Consider the following 22,666-nt stretch of genomic DNA (forward strand, 5'->3'; position numbering starts at 1 on the left):
GTTCAACTCACTTAAGTCTTTGAGCTGAAATCAGAAACATAAGCGGCACACTCATAAGACCTCTACCCTGGAGGTTCTCCTGTAACCGGACTGGAATTAAAAGGAAGTCAACATTCCCCAGTGTGGTGAACACCGTAATTGCGCCTTTTGTTCTACGGGTCGCGCAGAGTGCTTTGTAATGTGAGGTCATTTTTGTTAACGTCGTGTGTGGTGGTATATTAACAGCTTCTTCAACTTATGGAAAACTGTTATGCATTTTATTATGTGTCTATTCATTTGTTGTATCGAAAAAAAATTATTCTTACTAAATATTATACGAGAATTGACAATCAATCAATCAATCAATCAATCAGTCCACCAACCAATCAATCAATCAGCACTATTCCAGTAGGAAAAGGTACATAATACCTAAAAAAAAATAATATTTAAAATCATACAGACCTTTAACTTCTGTTCATTTTAGTAATATTTACTGTATAATATTATTAATTTGGTAACACTATACAATAAGGTTTCATTTGTTCACATTAGTTAACATGAACTAACAATGAACAATACTTCTACAGCATTTATTAATCTTAGTTAATGTTAATCTCAACATTTACTAATACATTTTTAAGCTCATTAACATTTGTTAATTGACTGTGAACTAACATGAACATGACCATTTTTATTCAGTATTATTAACTAAGGTAATTAGGTAATTTTGACAATACAAATATTTTCATAGCAGCTTTACAGAAAATGTTTCAAATATTACAATCAAGAAGGCAGAGGTGACTGCGTCAGTTGTCTTTAAATTGTAGTTTTATCTAAATTTGATGTAGTACAATTAGTCAAGGGTGTATATGTGATGTTTTTTTTTTTTTGTTTGTTTGTTTTTTTGATTGACAGGTGGATCCGCACGGAGGAGAATGGCGATGAATGATGTGTTTAGACCTCTATGATGAGGCAGGGCAGCTGGTGTTGTGAATCAGGCCGCCGTGGTGAAAGGGTACGGCTTCTTCACAACACCAGGGTCTCACCTCATCACACACAACGACACCATTCACACACTCGCACACACACCTGTCAACTGACCGAGTGAGAGGATACAGCTTTCCTAGCACCAATCACAAATATATGTCTGAAAAATAAACCTGTGCAGATGGCAGATGAAGAGAGTTGCTGTATATTCTCTGATCTGAACTTTCAGAGATTTTGGTGTATTATGTGGCTGTGTGTTTCATAGCAGATCATATCAGCAGACTGAATTCTCATATTGGACAGGTAAGTACAGTGGATTTAATTACAACGACATTGTTGATTTTAATGATATAAATTTAATATCACTGTGAGACTGGAACTGCATATATTTCAGTAAGAAGGTAAACTCTCTTGCCATTAAAATGACGTTTGAAATGTTTTTATGGAGCAGAAGTGGATTGAAAATTAATATGTACAATAATAAAAATAAAACCAAATAACTGTGTGGATTTTTTTTCTTCATTTAAAATGAGATAAAAGATCAGATTTATTTATTTTGTTAATAATTATATTTAAGAGATAGTTCACCCAAAAATGAAAATTATTCCATGGTTTACTCACCCTCAAGCTATCCTGTGTGTATATGACTATCTTCTTTCAGACGAATACAATCGGAGATATATTCAAAAAGTCCTCCAAGGTTTATTGTGAATGGCTGGTCAAATTTTGAAGACAAAAAAATGCACCCATCCATAAAAAAATGAATCCATACGACTCCAGGGGGTTATTAAAGGCCTTCTGAAGTGAATCGATGCGTTTGTGTAATAATAAAGTCCAATTACCTTCTCAATTGTGTTTTTCTTGTACGCATTTTGATTTTCTATCAACATTTTATTTTTTTATATTATATTATATTATATTATATTATATTATATTATATTATATTATATTATATTATATTTATTATATTATATTCACCAAATTATAAGTAGACCTGACCTGGCATTATTCAATAGATACATTTTGGAAAATTCAGTGAAAGTTTAGTACTTGCTCCCTCTAGTGGATACATGCAATCTTAACCTCTACCATTCAAAAGGAAATGTTTCGCTTTTCCAGTTTAAATTTTTTTTAAAAATGAGGAAAACTAATATTGCTAAAATATATACTACTATAAACTAATATGACTAATATAAAACTTATTCAAACTAATACAAATACAAAACTATATATAACCAAAATGGCTAAAAACTAAGCTTTTAACCACAAATTATTGGTCAGAAAATTAGCAAAAATTAAGCGAATCCACTACTTAAAAAGCCATTGCTGTCTCAGAAAAACAAGACAGAATTAAGTTTTTGGCAGATTATGGGAAGTTTTGTGTGGAGTGATGAATCACAATGAAACACAAGTTGCATGGTAATGCAGTGGTGTCTTCTAAAATCTGGTGAGAAATATAATAATAAATGAATCTCTAGCATAATGAAGCACGGAGGAAGAGGTGTCATTGTGTGGGGAGCCTTTTTAGCTGCTGATATCGATGAACTATTTCACTGTGAAAAGTCACTTAATGCTTTGAAATACAGAGGAATATTGCAGAATGCCTTGCTTCCCACAATTGAAAAGTTGTTATCTATAGAAGAAAGATCAGATGTTATTTGTCAACAAGACAATGCTCCTGCCCAAATTGCAAAGACAACCAGGAAGTGGCTTGAAAACAAGTCCATCAGGCTCATGTTTTGGCCTGGACAGAGTCCAGATTTGAACCCTAGTGGTTGCTCTCACGTTTTAAACTCAAACGAACTGGGAGACATTTTTCAACTACTCATGAACTGTTTGAAGCCATTAACACTGAATACATAAGATCGCGGTGGAAATACAAACCGGAAGTCAAAAGACAACGAGCGGAGTGCTGAAAAAGGGGCTACATAATGAAATGTCCAGTCTACCTCCTTGATCTAGTCTGAATAGCATCACGTCACTAGGGTTTCCCTGAGGGTTCACTAGACACGCACACAGATATCAACACACCTCTCTCCTCTTTTCTCCTATGAAGAGGCGCTGATGCCACTGCTGACAGCACCATTACAGTGTCTGTCTGGTTCAAGTCAGTCAAGTGCGGGGACCCTAGGAAGTGTGAGCAAAAGGTCTTGCTGGAAGGACAGCAGGATGCTGTCTCTCATTGTCCAGTCACTGATGCGGGCAGCAGTACAGGTGCCATATCAAAAATGAATTCTACATCTGATTTGTGAATCCTGCTCTGGTCATTGGAGGGTGACCAGATCTGTTCTGACCCTACTGAGATATGCAGTCAAGATGTCTGGCACCCGGGAGCATGACATGTCTGCCTGCAGCACCCCAATGGCTATATGCTCTTTAACTACTCCTGCTGACGGTACAGAAATCTAACTAAGCGTTACTTCATTCTTACAGTGAACCGATCAGCATTTTTCCACCTTCATCTCGCAGGTTTACAGTGTTCCTAACAAGTATTCCTGTTATTGGCACATTGCAGTGTGTTACAACAGAAAGTTTCTGCCAGAAAATGCATTCAAGAGGACTTGAAACATACTAGGGCTCATGTGAGGGAGGTAAAGAGGTGATAAGCACAAAATAAAGGGTGAAAAGTACAAGAAAGAAGATTTATTTTCATAGCCCTATATGATATTGATATGACATTAAAAGTTCAACAGTATATTTTAAATATAAATCTAAAATTTAAAGCAGCAATAAGAACCAATACACTAACATTCAAAATGCTGGGATCGCTTTTTTTTCTTCTCTCTTTTTTTTTTTTTTTCAAAGAAACTGATGATAAATACATTTATAATGTCACAAAAGATTTCTATCTCAAATAAATGCTGTTCTTCAAACATTCTGTTCATCACAAACTCCTGAAAAAAACACTTAATCACGCTACATTAAGCAGCACAACCATTTTCAAGTGTCATAATAATAACAAACGTTTCTTGAGCACCAAATCTGCATATTAGACGATTTATATATATGAAAAGCAGGAAAAATGGGCAAGCGTAAGGATTTGAGCGAGTTTGACAAGGGCCAAATTGTGATGGCTAGATGACTGGGTCAGAGCATTTCCAAAACTGCAGCTCTTGTGGGGTGTTCCCGGTCTGCAATGGTCAGTATCTATCAAAAGTGGTCCAAGGAAGGAACAGTGGTGAACCGGTGACAGGGTCATGGGTGGCCAAGGCTCACTGATGCACATGGGGAGCGAAGGCTGGCACGTGTGGTCCAATCCAACAGACGAGCTACTGTAGCTCAAATTGCTCAAGAAGTTAATGCTGGTTCTGATAGAAAGGTGTCAGAATACACAGTGCATCACAGTTTGTTGCATATGGGGCTGCATAGCCGTAGACCAGTCAGGGTGCCAATGCTGACCCCTGTCCACCGCCGAAAGCGCCAACAGTGGGCACGTGAGCATCAGAACTGGACCACGGAGCAATGGAAGAAGGTGGCCTGGTCTGATGAATCACTTTTTCTTTTATATCATGTGGATGGCCGGGTGCGTGTGCATCGCTTACCTGGGGAACACATGGCACCAGGATGCACTATGGGAAGAAGGCAAGCCGGCAGAGGCAGTGTGATCCTTTGGACAAAGTTCTGCTGGGAAACCTTGGGTCCTGCCATCCATGTGGATGTTACTTTGACACGTACCACTTACCCAAGCAGTGTTGCAGACCATGTACACCCTTTCATGGAGACAGTATTCCCTGGTGGCTGTGGCCTCTTTTAGCAGGATAATGCACCCTGCCACAAAGCAAAAATGGTTCAGGAATGGTTTGAGGAGCACAACAACGAGTTTGAGGTGTTGACTTGACCTCTAAATTCCCCAGATCTCCATCCAATCGAGCATCTGTGGGATGTGCTGAACAAACAAGTCCAATCCATGGAGGCCCCACCTCGTAACTTACAGGACTTAAAGGATCTGCTGCTAACATCTTGGTGCCAGATATCACAGCACACCTTCAGGGGTCTAGTGGAGTCCATGCCTCGACGGGTCAGAGCTGTTTTGGCAGCAATATTTTGCACACAATATTAGGAAGGTGCTCATAATGTTATGCTTGAATGATATGTATGTATATGCAGTGTATATATATATATATATATATATATATATATATATATATATATATATATATATATATATATATATCATGTGATGCTGAAGAGAATTCAGCTTTGCCATCTGAGAAAAAAGAATATATATATATATATATATATATATATATAGCTAGATAGACATATAGATTTAGATAGATAGATATATAGATATAGATTATATATAGATAGATTGTGGCAATATTGCAGTATATTGGCAATATATTACAAATGATCAGAAGGTGGTAGGCTGTACAAATCAAATAATACAACAAAAGAAAAACAAATTATATTAATCCCATGAGTGAGTAGGCCTACATGAAAACGTTGATATCCAAACACCATCTTTCAATAAAAATAACACAAATTGTCATTGTCATGTCATAATGTCATTATTATGCATTTTGTCTGATTGACCTTAACTTACATTACACATGAAAGAAAGAAAGAAAGAAAAATAACCTATAGATGGCGCCAGGACTGACTGATCGCTCGTTGAATTGACAGGCAAAGATGGACTGACGATTAGTTCTGCCTGGCTCATGATGGGAGCAGTTCCGATTAGCTCCAAAGATAGTCAATTGATTACTCCTGTCTCGATGATTAGGCCTGAATGGTGTATATGAGTTCAAGCTGTGTTTTGACCACAGAGAACATGTAAAATTGCATAATCACAGGTAAATAATTTTATGGTGTTTTTGACATTTTTATTTCATGCTAACGTGTGTGTGCGACTGATTAAGTTTGGGACTTTTATGTGTATTTTAAGAGCGCACAGAGTTTGTGTTTGTCCTTGTTTACAGTGTTGATCAGTGTTTATGTGTTGAATTAAGTGTATTGAATGCTGATTAAATCTAATGGCTTTAAAGTGTAATCAATAGAATGCTGTTTTAGGGTGGAACCATTTCTCGTCGTGTTTGTTTTTCTTGCTTGATATGTGTCAAAAATAAGAGGACTGTGATTACACTATCCACAGTTAACGTTATGTAGGTCAAGAACACACGATAGGCCTACATGTCTGCACCTGACCAGAGTTGACAGTCTCTGCTCAAGTCCAGTCAAGCTTTTATTCTTGTTCAACCGTATATCCTAATATATAATGCATGAAATTATGTAGTTGCAGGTAGACAGCACTGTCTTTGTGTATATGATTATATGGGGGGTGTGTACCTGGTCTTTGAGAATAAGGAATAAAAATAAAATAAAAGTTAATCCATGCATACATCCAATGTGTCTAATTGGCCCCATAGCGTATGGATTTTTGGATAGCTATTTATGAATAAAATCATTAATGTTTATGACATTCCATATATCCTTCAAAACTCTTGTTTGTGAACATGTCATTCACCTTAAAGCAAAGCAATCATCTCTTGCCAATGGCAAGCTGGTTAGCTTTAAGAATTTTAAAATATAAGGTAGTTTTGATTTTGTTTAAATTATTTTTCATTGAGTAAATACCATAAATCCATTATATATTTATTTGAGGTAATATATATTTATATATTCAGAAAAAGAAAAAAAAAAAAGTATCACAGTTTCCACAAAAATATTAAACAGCTCAACTGGTTTCATTGTTGATAATAATCCCCCCCAAATAAATAAATTGCATTTTAAAATATTACATTAAAATATTACATTTAGAAAACAATCAAATAGAAAACATTTATTTTAAATTGTAATAATTCACAGTATTACTGTTTTTATTGTATTTTTGATCATTTAAATGTGTGTGTGTATATATATATATATATATATATATATATATATATATATATATATATATATATATATATATATATATACACAGCATGGGGGAATGATTAATTGATCCTGCAGACATGCAGTATAATGTATAATGTTTGTCCTCTGATTTTGACCTGTTAAAGAGGCTAAAGTCTGTCATGCTTTTCCTTTCTCATGTGACTTGATTTCTCTTGCCAGAAGTAACTAACGTGATGTATGTGACCACCTTCCTGCGTTATATTAGGTATGTTTTATCCAAATTAAACAAAAAACAAAACAAACAAACAAAAAAAAAATGTACAGTGTTTTATTATTGCTGTCCTCATGCATCCAACCAATATCATTCTCATTCTTACAGGCTTGGTGGTAGATGCTTCTCTGCTCATATCATTCAGCGGAGGAATCTCTCAGGAGCGGATGCCATTAATGCCCTGCGGCCCTTTTACTTTGCAGTACACCCTGATTTCTTTGGCCAGCATCCGAGAGAGAGAGTAATAATAATTCAATAATTATTATGTTATATAATATATAAATATATTATTATATACATAAACAATTTAATGAGAATGCATGATTTTTTCCCCCCTTTTCCAAATTTCTCTGCAGAGCAGTTGTGAGGGTTTTATATTGTTTTGTTTTTTCTGTGTTATAGGAAGTGAATGAAAACTCCCTCCAAAGGCTAAATGGTTATCTGGAAAATCTTCAAAAGCCTGGGGCGAGATCCCCCAAACCTACAAAACTCACTTTTTATGTCAGGGACACAAAAGAAAGAGCAGACTCCAGTGGTAGTCTCCTAGCCTCAGGTAACACCAGTTCACCTCTGATTCACACTGTGATTTTTACTACCAAGCTAAAAAAAATAAAATAAAAGTAGTCTCCTGAAGCCATGTGATAACGTTGTACAGAATGCAATTGTTTGTTTTCCTTACAAAAATATTTAATTGCTTATTTTAACAGTTTTGACAGTATTAAGCAAAGGTGTCATTCAAAAGTTTGGGGTCAAAAATCTTTTTTTTTTTTTTAAAGATGTTAATGCTTTTGTTCAGCAAGGATGTATTGAATTAATAAAAAAGTGACAAAATGTTACAAAAGATTTCTATTTCAAATAAATTATTAATTCAAGAAAAAAATGTATCACGTTTCCACAAAAAAAAAAAAAACATTTAGTTGTTGATAATAATAAGAGGTTTCTTAAACACTAAATCTGCATATTATAATGGCACTAAAGACTGGCGTAAGGCAGTGTGTCCACCAAAGCGTTTTTAACCAGATGAAAAGGTCAGGCGCTCTTCTGAAAACACCTAGCAGCGTTTTCTGTTTTTCCAGTTAAGATGCTTTGGTTGCTGTTATACGGAATATCTGTGGAAGTGTTACTAGTATCTAATTTCTGAATATAAAAATGTTAACACAACGTGAAGTACTTGAAGTACTGATTTTGTTCTGTTGTTCTGCTTGTTGTTGTTTTCTGTTGCCGTTGTAAAAGCAGGATGTGGCGGTTGGTCGGTGTGGTATTTGTCCCGCCTCTCCTTTACTGGGATTGGATGGCTGGGTAAAATATTTATCAACTCTCGGCATCTCGAAAAAAATGCCAAGCGCTCAGCGTGAAATAGAAGTTTAGTATGGAAGCTTGTCTCTGCCACGGAATAAAAAAACTACAGAAGGTAATTGCGACTTTTTATCTCACAATTCTGACTATTTTTCTCGCAATTGCGAGTTTACATCTCACAGTTCTGGCTTTTTTCTCAGAATTGTGAGAGATAAACTCGCAATCGCGAATTATAAAGTCAGAATTGTAAAATATAAACTCGCAAATGCGAGAAAAAAGTCTATTGATTGATGCTATTTTATATCTTGAAATTATGACTTTTTTTTCTCACAATTGCAAGTTTATATTTTGCAATTCAGGCTTTTTTTTTTTCGAATTGTGAGATATAAACTTGCAATTGCAAGTTATAAAGTCCAATTCTGAGAAAAATTGTCATGATACAAACTTAGAACTGCGTGGAAAAAAGTCAGCACTGGGATATTATCTCTCAAATTAGACTTTATTTCTCAGAAAAGTCAGAATTGCTAGATGTAAACTTGCAATTGCAAGAAAAAAAGTCGCAAATTTGGTGGACTCACGGACTAATGGCTGCTGACAATTCAGCTTTGCCATCACAGGAATAAATTACATTTTAAAATATATTGAAATTGTAGCAGTATATCACAATATAACTCTTTCAATATAATTCTTTCAAAAACATTTAAAAAAAACTTACAGACTCCAAATGTTTGAATGGAAATCTATGTTCTGTTTCCAGTGCATGATTTTAATTGAAGAACCCTACATTTCCCAGGATTCCGGTCTGTGAGTTTCACCCTGCAGTCAAAGGATGTTCTGAGCACAGTGCTGGATGTTCTGAGGTCCTGTAGCCTCTCGGTTGAACATATGCAGGATGTGCTTAAGGCTGAGACCAAGAAGAGCTCAACACAACAGCCTGAAACAGCTTTCTATCGGCCCATCAAATGGGACAAGACTTATTACACTTTCACTGGCTTCAGGGACCCAGAGCAGGAGTTAGAGCAAGCCAAGAGAGTGGAGCCCACACTCAGGTATTGAGAGAGAGACCATTCCTGGATGCCATTTCACATTAATCTTTCTTTTTTTAAGTCAGTTTAGGTTACCTATACACTCTTATAGGGCTGGGCGATAAATGATATCATAACAAGATCGCAATAAAACTTACGTCGATAACAATGATAAACCCTGGACATTTTTACTCAATATAATTAATCTAATATAATTCATTAAAAACAGCCTATCACACCGCAGAAATAAATGACAACAGCCAGTCAGTGCATGTCTCTAATATGTGATTTCTGCATGTCTCTGTGTGAATGAATGACGCGGTTTTGTCTGATACACAAACTCACAGAAGTGACGCTCATGGTGATTTCAGCGTTTGCCTGAAGAAAATGCAAGTGATGCTTGCCATGTGCAACTACTGCCCCCTACACTGCTAGCACATTTTTAGCAAGATGTTAACACAATTAGCATAATGCTAACATGATTAGCATGAACACATTAACTTCATCTCCAGAGCTACTTTGAGAGTCACTTCACAAGCTTTTCACCATTTCATTTGAGAAAAAAATAGATCGTCAAGTACGCACTGAAACTGAAACTAAAACTAAAAGATCTTCATGACAAACTGTCAAAATAAAGTTCGGTTTAAGAAATTATGACAGAAATATATGACTACTGTATACTAAAATGTACTTCTTAAAGTAATAATAATAATAATAATAATATTTCTAAGGAATATCATACAACCAAGATATTTTTTTCATTCATGTTTTAAATTTATACAGTTCTGTTGTGCAGTATCTTATTTGACAAAAAAAATAAAAATGCAATTTTGTTGTAAATTAATTGTTATATTTTCATTCAATTGCATTATAAAAGCTTGGTTAAATTGTTAAAGTCATAAAATACAGAATCCCCCCAAAATAAAATGGAAAACAGAATTTATGGATTAAAATGGATTTAATGGGGCCCTAAATTATAAAAAAATATGATGATATTTTTGGCCATATCACCCTACACTCTTAGCACTACCACATATCTCATTTACATCCCTTTTGCACTTTAATTGAGAGGACAGTGTATAGAATCCAAAAGGAAGGGGAATGGAAACTGGAAATGTTGCAGGCCAGATTTGACTGCATGTATTCCATATCTTACAGAGTACTGTAGCTTAAAGGTATAGTTCACCCAAAAATGAAAATGTCCTTATTATTTACTCACCCTCAGGCCATCCAAGATGTATATGTCTTTTAGAATAATCAAGACATGTTCATTTTTGGGCATACTATTCCTTTAATGTGTCAGACCACCTAACTGCTAGACGAGTGCTCCAGCAGCTTTGGTTAATGTTCTACAAAATTTCTAATCGAACTGTTGAGACACCAGTGGGTTATATCGCAACTGCCAGAAAGAGCCCAGCTGGCAACTTTAGTGTCTCACCAGAAACCTACATTTAGCCTTGTCCTTCTCCTCAGAACACAATCTTCCCAAGCCATTCTTTCTACATTACTACCATTAATGGTTTTTGTGCCATTTAGTACAATGAGTAATTTGTACATTGAACCACAGATGTGCCTAGACTCAATAGAAACCCTACAGCCTGAGATTTAAGCTTTGGAAACACTGAGGCTGTGGAAATTCAATGAAAACCTTGGCACACGCTTTTAACTGTACAAAGCTTATTTGGTCCGCAAGTTCCACAGACCTCTTAATTATCAAGATGATCAAAACTTTGCTGAAAAAACTGTTGTACTCAATCTACAACATGCCTTCTGTCTTCTAATTGATAGTTCATATTTTTTTGCAATTTAAAGGCCTCTTTCTGCTGTGAAATCTTTAATGATTTTTATAAAGTAAAAGCAAGAATAACTTTTTTTATTTTTACTAATATTTCAAGGTGAACACTTACTGGACTGAAGTAACAGGTTTACTTATCTCTACATCAATTTAAAAAAAAAAAAAATAACAATCATGTTAAAATGTGAGCATTAAATATGATCCATCAGGTGACTGATTAACATTTATTTGTATATCCCTCAGTCATCATTGTATTGCATTGCATTATATGTTTTGCCCCCACAGTAAAAACTACAGAGCTTTGATCATAAAACTTAAGCATTTAAATACCATCATGCTAAGACATATTTTTGAAAGATATAGAGAGACAACTGATATTTACTTGCATTTTGTGCAAGTACTGTTATCAAGGTCTCATCGATTTACATAACAAGCTATCAGAATTTCATCTCAATTTGTGGCCATATAAATATCAGTAACTGCACCATATTTTTGCTCAGTTTGGGCCTGTGAGTAAAACTGAGGTGTTTTTTTTTTTCCTCCTCAAGTATGAGCTCCATATTTTCACTATACTATACTATATAACCATAAAAGCCTGATGTATCAAATATGATACTCAACAAAAGTATCATATTTTGAAGATTTAAGATTAGGTTCAATAAACTGTTCAATTTTCTGATTATTTTCTGATTTCAACTGTTCAAAATCTGATTATTATTTTATATGTCAGGCTTTACAGGGTTAAACCCGAACTTTAATATTGTTTGCTCTAGTTTTGCATGGCGCAATGAAAATGGAATTGGCTAAATCTTAACCCGAATACTGTGTACTCCCTGACCCATTTGAGAGGAGAAACTTTGAGCTTTGCGACAACTTTATGAAAGGGTTTGGGACACTTTTGGATACCTGAATAGTATTGACAAATACTATATGTAATATATTAACAAAGATATATTATGTCAGACAAAGTTCATTGGCAATATTCTTGAATGAATCTGGGATATATAATGCTTGATTTAACTCTTTGGCAAATCTGAAACGTTTCTCTTTCTTTCTTTGTGTTTATCTTCAGTTTATGGCTGAGAAACAATGAGCCGGAGGCCACAAAGAAACAGAATGCCAGTCTTCCACACCGTGAGGAGCTGAAAAGATTGAAAAGAGTGCTGATTCAGAAACTTGGTTTGTTGGATATCAGGTCAGCTCTAACACAGACTAAAGTGCTCTTATAGACTGTTAAGTGTGCTTGGTGATTTTTTTTAATGCTGTGGTTAATGCTCCAGACTAGCATCCCTATAATGGGTAATTTTTCAGTTAATGGTGAACTTAAAGTCTTAATCCTTAAAACTGTTTAATCAATGTTAAAAAACATTTATTGCATGTCTTGGAAAGAGTACAGTCAAATCATTAATCAGCCCCAAGTGACATTTTGGTTATAATGTCTGATGGTGTGGCTTGCTTATGTTTTATTTATTTATTTATTTTGAGTTGGTTAGCAAGTAGTCAATTGACTTGAAATTATAAGATTAAATGTAGTAGTAAAATCTAAAAAGTAAAAAAAATTGGTGACATTATATAATAAAAATATAAATATAATATAATTAAAAATAATATTAGCCAATAATACCATAGCCGACAACTATGGAAGCTATGTTTCTGCCATGGAATAAAAAATAAAAAAGGTAATTGCAAGTTTTTATCTCAAAATTCTGACTTTTTTTCTCTCGCAATTGCTAGATCATTTACACACACACACACACACAATTAAAGCTATCTTGATTTTGTTTTCTTTAAAATCATTCTAGCAAGGATTTCTGAAGGATCATGTGACACTGAAGACTGGAGTAATGGCTGCAGAAAATCCATCACAGGAAGAAATTACATTTTAAAATATATTAAAACTGTAAATTTCACAATATTTTCATAGTGCTTTACTTTTTTTTTTTTTTTTTTTTTTTGGATCAAATGCAGCTCAAAAACCAATTACCAACCACATACCTTTAAACTGTAGTATATGTCTGCGTATGCTGGCATGTGTAAAACTAAAAGTTGTTGACCTGTTGGGCCTGTTGGACACATTATCTTGTTCTTCCTGTTGTCAGTATGTTCACCTTTGATCATGTGGCTCTCTGTCCTGTAGGTGGCAGCGCAAATGGGGAGTTTCACACAAATGCTGTCAGCTGCAGAGTCTGAGTCGTCTTTACACACAAAGCCCTGAGGCTCTGCACAACCTGAAAGGTAACCATGGAAATAGGATTCATGAGATGGGATTAGATGGCCCAAATGTTAAATGAGCACAAATATTTACTCAATTGTCTCTCTTTCCCAAAACATAGGACACATAATAGTTTTTACTGACCAATCAGGGATGAATGCCTCAGGCCATGTGATGTTAGGAACAATGGATGTCCACCATCAATGGTCAAAGGTACAGCTTTTTTTATTAAACCAGAGTCATGGTAATCTTTACTTTGAAAAAAGCTTTAAATATCATGGCAAACATTTATGCTGACTATGAGGCATGTGTCTGTCCATGTGTATGTTCAGCTCTTTCAAAGATTACCAAGTTACCGAAGCCTGTTCCAGCAGTCGGATTGGCTGAAGGAGCGCATCAGTCACCTTTTGGGAGGGATTCAGGTGATTCACATCAAGCGGATGGGTCCAGCTCTTCCTCTGGAGGAACACTACAGTACCCTCAACACCTTCCACAAGAGATTGTTGCCTCAGCGCCTCTTCCTGCACCCCCGCAGCCTGCAAGGCCTCATGATGACCTTGGAAAAGTAAATAGTTGTGCACTTTCATTCCAGCCATTTGTTTGTGTGTATTTTCTTTGTTTACAACCTTCAACTATGTGAGGCAGGGTGCTCAGAAATGCACTAGATCCCATCACTAAAAGCACGACTGAGCCTCAGTGATAGCAGGCTTGAGCAGTGCTTATGCGCAGGCCAATCTCTTCGGAAAAACACCAGCTTAAAGTTAACATGAAATTGAAGTAGCTTTACTTTTTTAATAAATGGTTTTCAAAAGAAAATTAGTAACACTTTATTTTAATGGTCCCCTTTAGACATTCTCTTGACTATAAGTAACTTTGCACCTATCAACTACCAGTCATTAGAGTATTAGTAGACTGTCTGCTTAATATCTGCTTACACTTTTTGATGCTCCCCAACAGACATTCAACTGACTATAAGTAACTTTGCAAATACATGTCAACTTATTCTCAACCCCAAACCCCTACCAGTCTATTAATACTCTCTACTAATACTCTAATGAGAGTTAGTTGACATGTAGGTGCTTATAGTTACTTATAGTCAACAGAATATTTAAAATAAAGTATAACCAAAATTTTTTTTATCAGATTGTTGGATAAGGAAATATTTATCTCCACCTCTGAAGCAACTTTTATTTTCTTATAACATAATTAAAGGTGAGAAAAATGAATACAATATTTTTATATCACCAGTCAAAAGTTTCGTTTTTTTTTTTTTTTTTTTTGTAATGCTTTACAATAAGGTTTCATTAGTTAACATTAGTTAACTACTTTATTTAACATGTACTAAGAATGAACAATACTTCTACCGCATTTATTAATCTTAGTTAATGTTAATTTCAACACTTACTAATACATTATTAAAATCAAAAGTTGTATTTGTTAACATTAGTTAATGCACTGTGAACTAACATGAACAAACTATGAACAGCTGGATTTTTATTAACTAATGTTAACAAAGATTAATAAATGTAACAAATGTATTGCTCATTTTTTAGTTCATGTTAGTTAATACATTAACTAATGTTAACAAATGAGATCTTACTGTAAAGTGTTACCATTTTTTTATATTTTTGAAAAAAGTCTTTTATGCTCAGCAGGGCTGAATTTATTTGATCAAAATAAAGTAAAAAAAAAAAAAAAAAAATTATTTATTCCTGTGATTGTAAAGCTTCAGTGTAAAATCTTCAATCAATGTTAAAATAGAAATATTTTGTAACATTATAAATGTCTTTACTGTCACTTCAATTTAATGCATCCTTGCTGAATAAAAGAATTTCTTAAAAATAAATAAATAAATAAATAAGAAATTTAACAGTGGCATATTATAATAAAAATATATAAATATAATATAATTAAAAATAATATTAGCCAACAATGTCATAGCCGATGACTATGGAAGCCATGGAATAAAAAATAAAACAGGTAATTGTGAGGTTTTATCTCACAATTCTGACTTTTTTATCTCGCAATTGCTAGTTTACATCGCGCAATTCTGAAAAAAAAAAAAAAAAGCAAGAATTGTGAGATATAAAGTTGAAATTGTGAGTTATAAAGTCAGACTTTTTTCCCCCCAGAATTGGACTTTATAACTTCCAATTCTTTCTTTTTCTCAGAATTGCGAGATGTAAACTAGCAATTGCGAGAGAAAAAAAAGTCAGAATTGTGAGATATAAACTTGAAATTGTGAGGGGAAAAAAAGTCAGAATTGTGAGATTAAAAAGTCACATTTATCTTTTAAATTGTTTTGTTCCATTGCGGAAACAAGCTTCCATAGACAACAGTGCAGTGAAATCACTATGGACAAAATCTAACTACCCTAACTATAAAATTATGTGGCCAAAAAGCCAATTCTCCATTGACAGGCTTTAAAGTTAGCTGTGTGATCTGACAAAATAAAATTATTTGCAATCAACTTAAATTGCAGATATTTCATTATAGTAGATGTTTTATTAGTGCCTGCCTGGTTATTTATTTATTTAACTGTTTTCTTTTGGTGCCATCAGCCAATCAGAATCCACCTGGCTTATAATAACTGCAAAATTAATTACAGTATATGTTTAGAGTAAACAGAACGTATCGTCCGTTGGTGTGGCTTGCATAGTTACCTATAATTCTTGATGTGAATCGGCCTTTATAGCATTAAATTAATTGCCTTAATTGCGTTTGATGCAGCAAATAGCATTATAAGAAATTACGTATTGTAGCTTTAAATGGATTGCTGTTGAAAATGTTTTATTGTAAATAATAGTATTCCACTGAGAGGACAAGAGAAACATAAAAAAGAAACAGAAGAGAGACCATACTGGACTGTTAACAACAGATTGTAGATGAATGGTATTGTCTTAATTCCTGCTGTTCCCTGTGTTCTATTCATTTCTGTCGTATTTCTGACTGATATATCCTCAGTGTTCACTGAGAAGTCTTTGTGCTGCTTAATGTCCCGTCAATCATTGCTTTTTCTATTCTGTTCTGTTGCCATAGTGACCGGTCCACCCCCTGCCTGCATGAGATGGGCCACTTCATCATCCCCACTATGTGTGACACCCTCCAGCTGCAGAACTTCCTCCAGAGCCAGGCCCAGGAGGCCCGGAGACGCATTCAGCGGAAGGACAAGTGAGTGCTTGACCTATCATTGCACATTAGCATGACATCAAAATTGACCATTGGATGTGCATGAATCATAAGTAAATTATTCTAAAGACCAAATATGTTTGTTTTCATTATCTTGTATCAAATTGTAAAGTTTCTATTTTGCTGATGTAACCAGGGATGTGAGGGCAGGGAATATTAACCCCTATTATTACTATATTTAATATGTTCTTGATTCATAATGTTTCACAATCTAATCCCAAGTCCCAATGGATAAAATCAAGTTGTACCCTACATTTTCTACTGAATGTTCTACTGAATGTGTTACACTTATAAAAACATCACAATACAGAAATTGTTTTATATACAGCTGTTTTATATTTTCTTTGATAATTTAGGATAGCATAATTGCTGTTTTTAGTCACTAGAATTATTGTCTTCGCTCAAAAGTTAGGGGTCAGTAAGATTTTGTTGTTGTTGTTGTTTAAAAGAAATGGATACCTTTTTAAAGCAAGGACACATTAAATTGATCAAAAGTGACAGTAAAGGCATTTATAATGTTATAAACGTTTTCTGTTTCAAATAATTGCTGTTCTTTTGAACTTTCTATTCATCAAAGAATACTAAAAGAAATTGTATCACGTTTCCAAAAAATGTTATGCCGCACAACATTGATAATAATAAGAAATGTTGCTTGAGCACCAATCAGCATATTAGTATGATTTCTGAAGGATCATGTGACACTGAAGACTGGAGTAATGATGCTGAAAATTCAGCTTTGCCAACAATTACATTTTAATTTATATTAAAACGGAAAACTGTTATTATAAATTGTTATAATATTTCACAATATTACTGTATTTTTTATCAAATAAATGCAGCCTTGTTGAGTGTAAGAGACTTAGCATAAGACAATAAGACCCCAAACATTTGGATGGTAAAGTATGTTGGACTTTATTAAGCACTAATTTAGAAAGACTGGTATGATTTAGCGGTATATGTCAAAATTTCCATAATCTCAGTGCTATCATGAAAATCATATACACTAAATATCATATTCTTAACAATCTAAACATCGTTAAAATGAGATAAATTTATCCAATAACCAAAACTTCCAAAACGTCTTCAAGTTTTGTCTCGTGACTAATGATGTTTTGTCTTGTTTTAAGCATAAAGACAACCACAAGAACAAACAATCTTAAGAATTATTTTGGGTTACACTTTATTTGGTAACACTTTATTTTAGTGTCTTTGTTACATGTAATTACTGTTGTAATAACAGTAATTACATGTAACTAGCCCTAAACCAAACCCTAATCCTAACCCTATAGTAAGTACATGTTGTTAATTAATATTACTCAGCGGTGTTGGGCAAAGTTACTTTTAAAAGTAATGCGTTACAATATTGTGTTAATCCCTAACTAATGCTACTTTAGTTACTTTTTATGGAAAGTAATGTGTTACGTTACTTTTTCTCACCTGGACTGGGCTTACTTGTTTGTTTTTTAATAACAACAAAAAAGTTATATTTTTGGCAAATATAAAGGCCCTTTCACACCAAAATGAAATGACTAAGCCTCAGGCTGAAGGAAATGCAAATTCATGCCTGTACAGTCTTACTTCAGCAATAAAAAAAATTAAACAAATGTGATGATTATCTAAAGTAATTTTTGCTTATTGGTATGGTTAAATTTGATAATCAAAGGTCAGCAGTAAAGATATTGGTTAATAAAATGAGATTAAATACATAAAGTATGTTTGTGTTATTTCACATTTAATTAGTGCAGGTTTGCGTAATATTCTGAGTTTGCATTTCACTGTTTTTATTCATTTTATTCATTCATCTGTTTTTGTGCAAGTGAGATGATTAAATGCTCACGTTTAGTCTAGAACTACAATAACCATCATGTTTACATACAGTTCCTCTGCACTTACTCACGATTTCTCTCAAAATGGGGAAAGGAGAGCTGTCAGTCAAACAAAGGAACTTGGGTTACTTATTTGAAAAAGTAACTCAGGTATTTTGTAAATTAAAAAATAATGCATTACTTTACTAGTTACTTTAAAAAAGTAATGTGACTACGTTAATTCCGTTGTTGTAATTGCATTACCCACAACACTGTTACTCAGTACTTTGTAAGAGATAATGCACATCCAGTGGGTTGTTATCTCAGAATAAACCCCAACAGGGTGATCAGGACCCTGACGCGAAGCAGATAACAACCGGATGAATGTACATTATCCCGCTTATTAGCTACTTGCCACATAAGTAAATAATTAGACACGAAATATTGATCCGAGTCGATCTGAGTCCGCTTCCGCAGAGAGAGCAGTTGCTTGCGTGGAAAGTTTAAACTAGACAGAAACACATTTAAGAGATACAGTACAGTCATACAGCATATTACATGGCATTTCGCCACATAAATAATTTTGAGGATAAGAGATTGATCTGAGATTAAACAGATTTGAAATCGTATCTGTTTGTTATCTTAATCCATTACAGTGAACAAAACAATAGTCGCAAAATGGCAGCAGCTGCGTTTGTATGAAACGAGAGAGCGAGTCCGCGATACCGGATGACATAATTAAATAACTACACAAAATTTGACTGCTTTTTAATATTTTATTAGCTCACCAAAGGCAAAACTTTCATGAGGAAAACCCGTTTCTAACAAGCATATAGCGCTGCAGACTTCAGTAACCCGGATGAGCCTGTGTTAACTGTTTTCAGCGGTTGTTATCGGGGAATAACACACCGCTGGATGGCGCCATTGACCAATCAGAATCAAGTATTCCACAGAGCCGTGTAATAAATATATATATATATATATATATATATATAAATTACGCTGTAACAATGGCAACTTAATATAATAAAGTGCAACCCTTTATTTTAAGGTGTCCTTGTTACGTTGTAATTATACAGTTACGTACTGAGTAATAACAACTTGTACTTACTATAGGGTTAGGAATAAGGTTAGTGTTAGTTACTTATAATTATGCATAATATACTGTTATTACTATGATAAGTACATGTAAAATATTTAACAAGGACACTAAAATAAAGTGTTACCTATTTTTGTAATGTTGCCACTGTTTAAAACCGTCTTTCATTAAAATGGAAAATATTCCCTTCAATACAGGTTGGAGGCAGAGGAAGAAGACATCATTTCGAGTTGTCTGCAGGATTTGTCTCTGCGCAGTCTGTCTAAAGAGCCCAGCGTGTCGAGCAGTCAGATGATCCCCTGCTGCAGGCGTCTGATGGAAGAGAGATCCCCTCAGATGCAGGGTCTTCATCTGTGCGTCTCTCACTTCTATTCAGTCATGCAGGATGGGGATCTGTGTATTCCCTGGGACTGGAAAGGCTGAAACACACTGAACTTTATTGGGACTTTATTACTATGACTCTCAGGCTCATGTAGTCACAACAAGATTCTGAAATTTTGGAAACAGCCTATTGTGTAGGCATGATTATAAATGCACTTTGGTTCTAAAATACTAGCAGTGGGCCCCAGTGATGTGATGTTATAACTTAGCACAGGAAGTTTGTTGATTATTTGCACTGCCAACCATATACATCACTAATATGCGTAACACTTAGAAAAACATAATCAAAATCTCTTTTTTTTAAGCATCATGTTTCAATCTATAAAAATAGCTTTTGGAAATACCGATAAGGCTCTTTTTGCCTTGAAACAATCAGTTGACTGCTTGAGTCTTTATCATTTCCAAACCTGAATGTACCTGATTCACACATTTACTAATTTGTCATATTGCTAGAATCTAAAATGCACAGTCAAAATTCAGATGAAGTGTTTGGACAAATGATTTTTCTAGTGTATACAAGTATTCAGAAATGGAAAAGTGTTCTCTGAAAATTTGAAGTGTTCAGATGTAGTCTCTGTACATTATCAATCCTAAATGCTGTACTGTCTGTCTTGAGATGTGTACAGTGTATCTATGCTGTTTGCTGCTATTGCATTTCAAAGGTTTATAATGTGATATCTGTATGTACGATAAATATCGAACTGTGTAACAAAGTTCAAACAATGGTTTAAGTATTAATGGTCACTATTGTATGCATTGTTATTATGTACCTATTTGGTTGTAATGTTTTTGAAGGTTTTGTTCATTGTGACAGTCCATGAATTTCCCACTCTAACAGATATGAAATGTAATAATTCTGTTATGTCATATATGACTGTGTATATTATTATGATTTTTATCACATTGTTATTCTTATTAATGTATGTAATGTAATGAAAACAGCCTTTCTGCTTAATGTTTTTTGTGGAAACCACTGTACCTTTTGTTTTGTTTTCTTTTTCTTTTTTTATTGTACTGACCCCAAACATTTAAGTGGTAGTGCATCACAGTTTCCACAAAAATATTAAGCAACAAAAACAGTTGTCAACATTGATAATAATAACAAATGTTTCTTGAGCACCAAATGAGCATATTAGAATGATTTCTTAAGGATCATGTGACACTGTAGACTGGAGTAATGGTGCTGAAAATTCAGCTTTGATCACAGGAATAAATTATATTAAAAAAATAAAAGTTCTTTTAAATTGTAATATTTCACAAAATTACATTTTTTCAATTTTTCATCAAATAAATGCAGCCTTGGTAAGCATAAGAGACCTTTCAAAAATTAAAAAATCTCAATTATTCCAAACTTTCCAAACTTGTGTAGCTGTTATTTAATGCGTCTCAAAGGTGAACTTGCAGGCACCCGCACGTTTTTGAAAATTATCTCAGCCCTGCATGACTGAATGTGAATCATCACTTTCAACTGTTACTGGCGAGTCTTTTCGATGTCTGCGTCGCTGTACTGTCTGCTTTTAGACAGATTTACACCTGCAGGATTGAGACAGGTTATCAGCAAGCAGATCGCAGACCAGCCAGAAGTATTTGCTTCCCTGTGGGCAGGGAGGATTTTCTGCTTTCTTCTAATGTTAGTCATTATACATCAAAAACCCTGCCTGATGTCTGTAATTAATTATCTTTAAGATTGAAAACTTTTTGAAAATACTTGAATATCTACTAATCTACCATTTTGGGGCTGCAAACAAACAATCAATTACATATCACGGATGGATGGATGGATGGATGGATGGATGGATGGATGGATGGATGGATGGATGGATAGATAGATAGATAGATAGATAGATAGATAGATAGATAGATAGATAGATAGATAGATAGATTGATTGATTGATTGATTGATTGATTGGCATATTCATATACAATCACATCCCATTTTTTTCTGAGGATATTCTTCATTTCCTTCATTAGTGAACTTTAAGAAACCCCCTCATTAGAATCCAGGAAGATGTCCAAAGAGAAGGAGAGCATCCAAATATGTTCTTTAAAGATTCAAAACAATAAATAGGCATAACTAGCACAATTAGCAGCTTTGGATATACTATTATAACTATATAACTATAACTATTCATTATGTACCATGCAACATTTTTAATAAAGAACATTTTCACTGCATCTTTATACCCGAGTTTATTACCAGTAAGTGAGTGAAAGGCTTGTATGATGAAAAGTACAGTAAAAACTGTAATATTGTGAAATCGAATTACAATTTAAAATTATTTAATTTTAAAATGTTATTGATTCCTGTGATGGCAAAGCGAAATTTGTTTTGTTTCTGCATCATTACTCCAGTCTTCAGTGTCACATGATCATGAACATTAAAAAAGCTTAATTATTTCATACTTTTAACTGATTTATAGGGTCTTTATGTGTTTTTGTATTCAGTGCTATTTCCCCACTAATGGTCATAAATATGGCAGATAAGTCTTGTGAATGAAATATATGCACCTTATATATTTTTCTACCAACATTCCATGTATTTTTAGCAGTGTGTATTTCATAGTAATTACAGTGAAAGCTATCTGGGAGACTTTCACAAGCCAAACAAGAGACTAATTATCAATTAGTCGGGACAAAAGTGATACGACAAGGTACGACATGGGCAAGACTCTTTGTTAGGTAAGTGGATATAAATGTAATCCTGTGATTAAGACAGGCCTGCAGGAAACCCCTGCTGATAACAAATCTATCAATTGTATTGTTAAGGTTTAAGCACATTAAGCCAA

The 22,666-nt window shown here is 34.2% G+C and overlaps 1 protein-coding gene across 4 annotated transcripts; it reads left to right on the forward strand.

The window, feature by feature from the left end:
• The first annotated feature begins 5,642 nt into the window (after positions 1 to 5,642).
• Positions 5,643 to 22,289, forward strand: tcaim (T cell activation inhibitor, mitochondrial). Of its 4 annotated transcripts, XM_051866100.1 has the most exons (11): positions 5,643 to 5,762; positions 7,027 to 7,072; positions 7,187 to 7,319; positions 7,481 to 7,631; positions 9,168 to 9,423; positions 12,267 to 12,389; positions 13,332 to 13,429; positions 13,528 to 13,619; positions 13,739 to 13,971; positions 16,446 to 16,577; positions 19,697 to 22,289. In XM_051866100.1, exons 2-11 carry the CDS (start codon positions 7,041 to 7,043, stop codon positions 19,920 to 19,922), a joined length of 1,476 nt encoding a protein of 491 aa, XP_051722060.1. In that variant the 5' UTR covers positions 5,643 to 5,762; positions 7,027 to 7,040; the 3' UTR covers positions 19,923 to 22,289. The 4 variants fall into 4 exon arrangements, with proteins under 4 accessions (XP_051722060.1, XP_051722061.1, XP_051722063.1 ...); XM_051866101.1 differs by lacking the exons at positions 5,643 to 5,762; positions 7,027 to 7,072; positions 7,187 to 7,319 and having other exon boundaries at positions 7,490 to 7,631; positions 9,132 to 9,423; XM_051866103.1 differs by lacking the exons at positions 5,643 to 5,762; positions 7,027 to 7,072; positions 7,187 to 7,319; positions 7,481 to 7,631 and adding an exon at positions 8,353 to 8,489.
• The last annotated feature ends 377 nt before the right edge of the window (positions 22,290 to 22,666 follow it).

Source organism: Ctenopharyngodon idella, chromosome 16, assembly GCF_019924925.1.
Source record: "Ctenopharyngodon idella isolate HZGC_01 chromosome 16, HZGC01, whole genome shotgun sequence".
Lineage (NCBI taxonomy): Eukaryota > Metazoa > Chordata > Actinopteri > Cypriniformes > Xenocyprididae > Ctenopharyngodon > Ctenopharyngodon idella.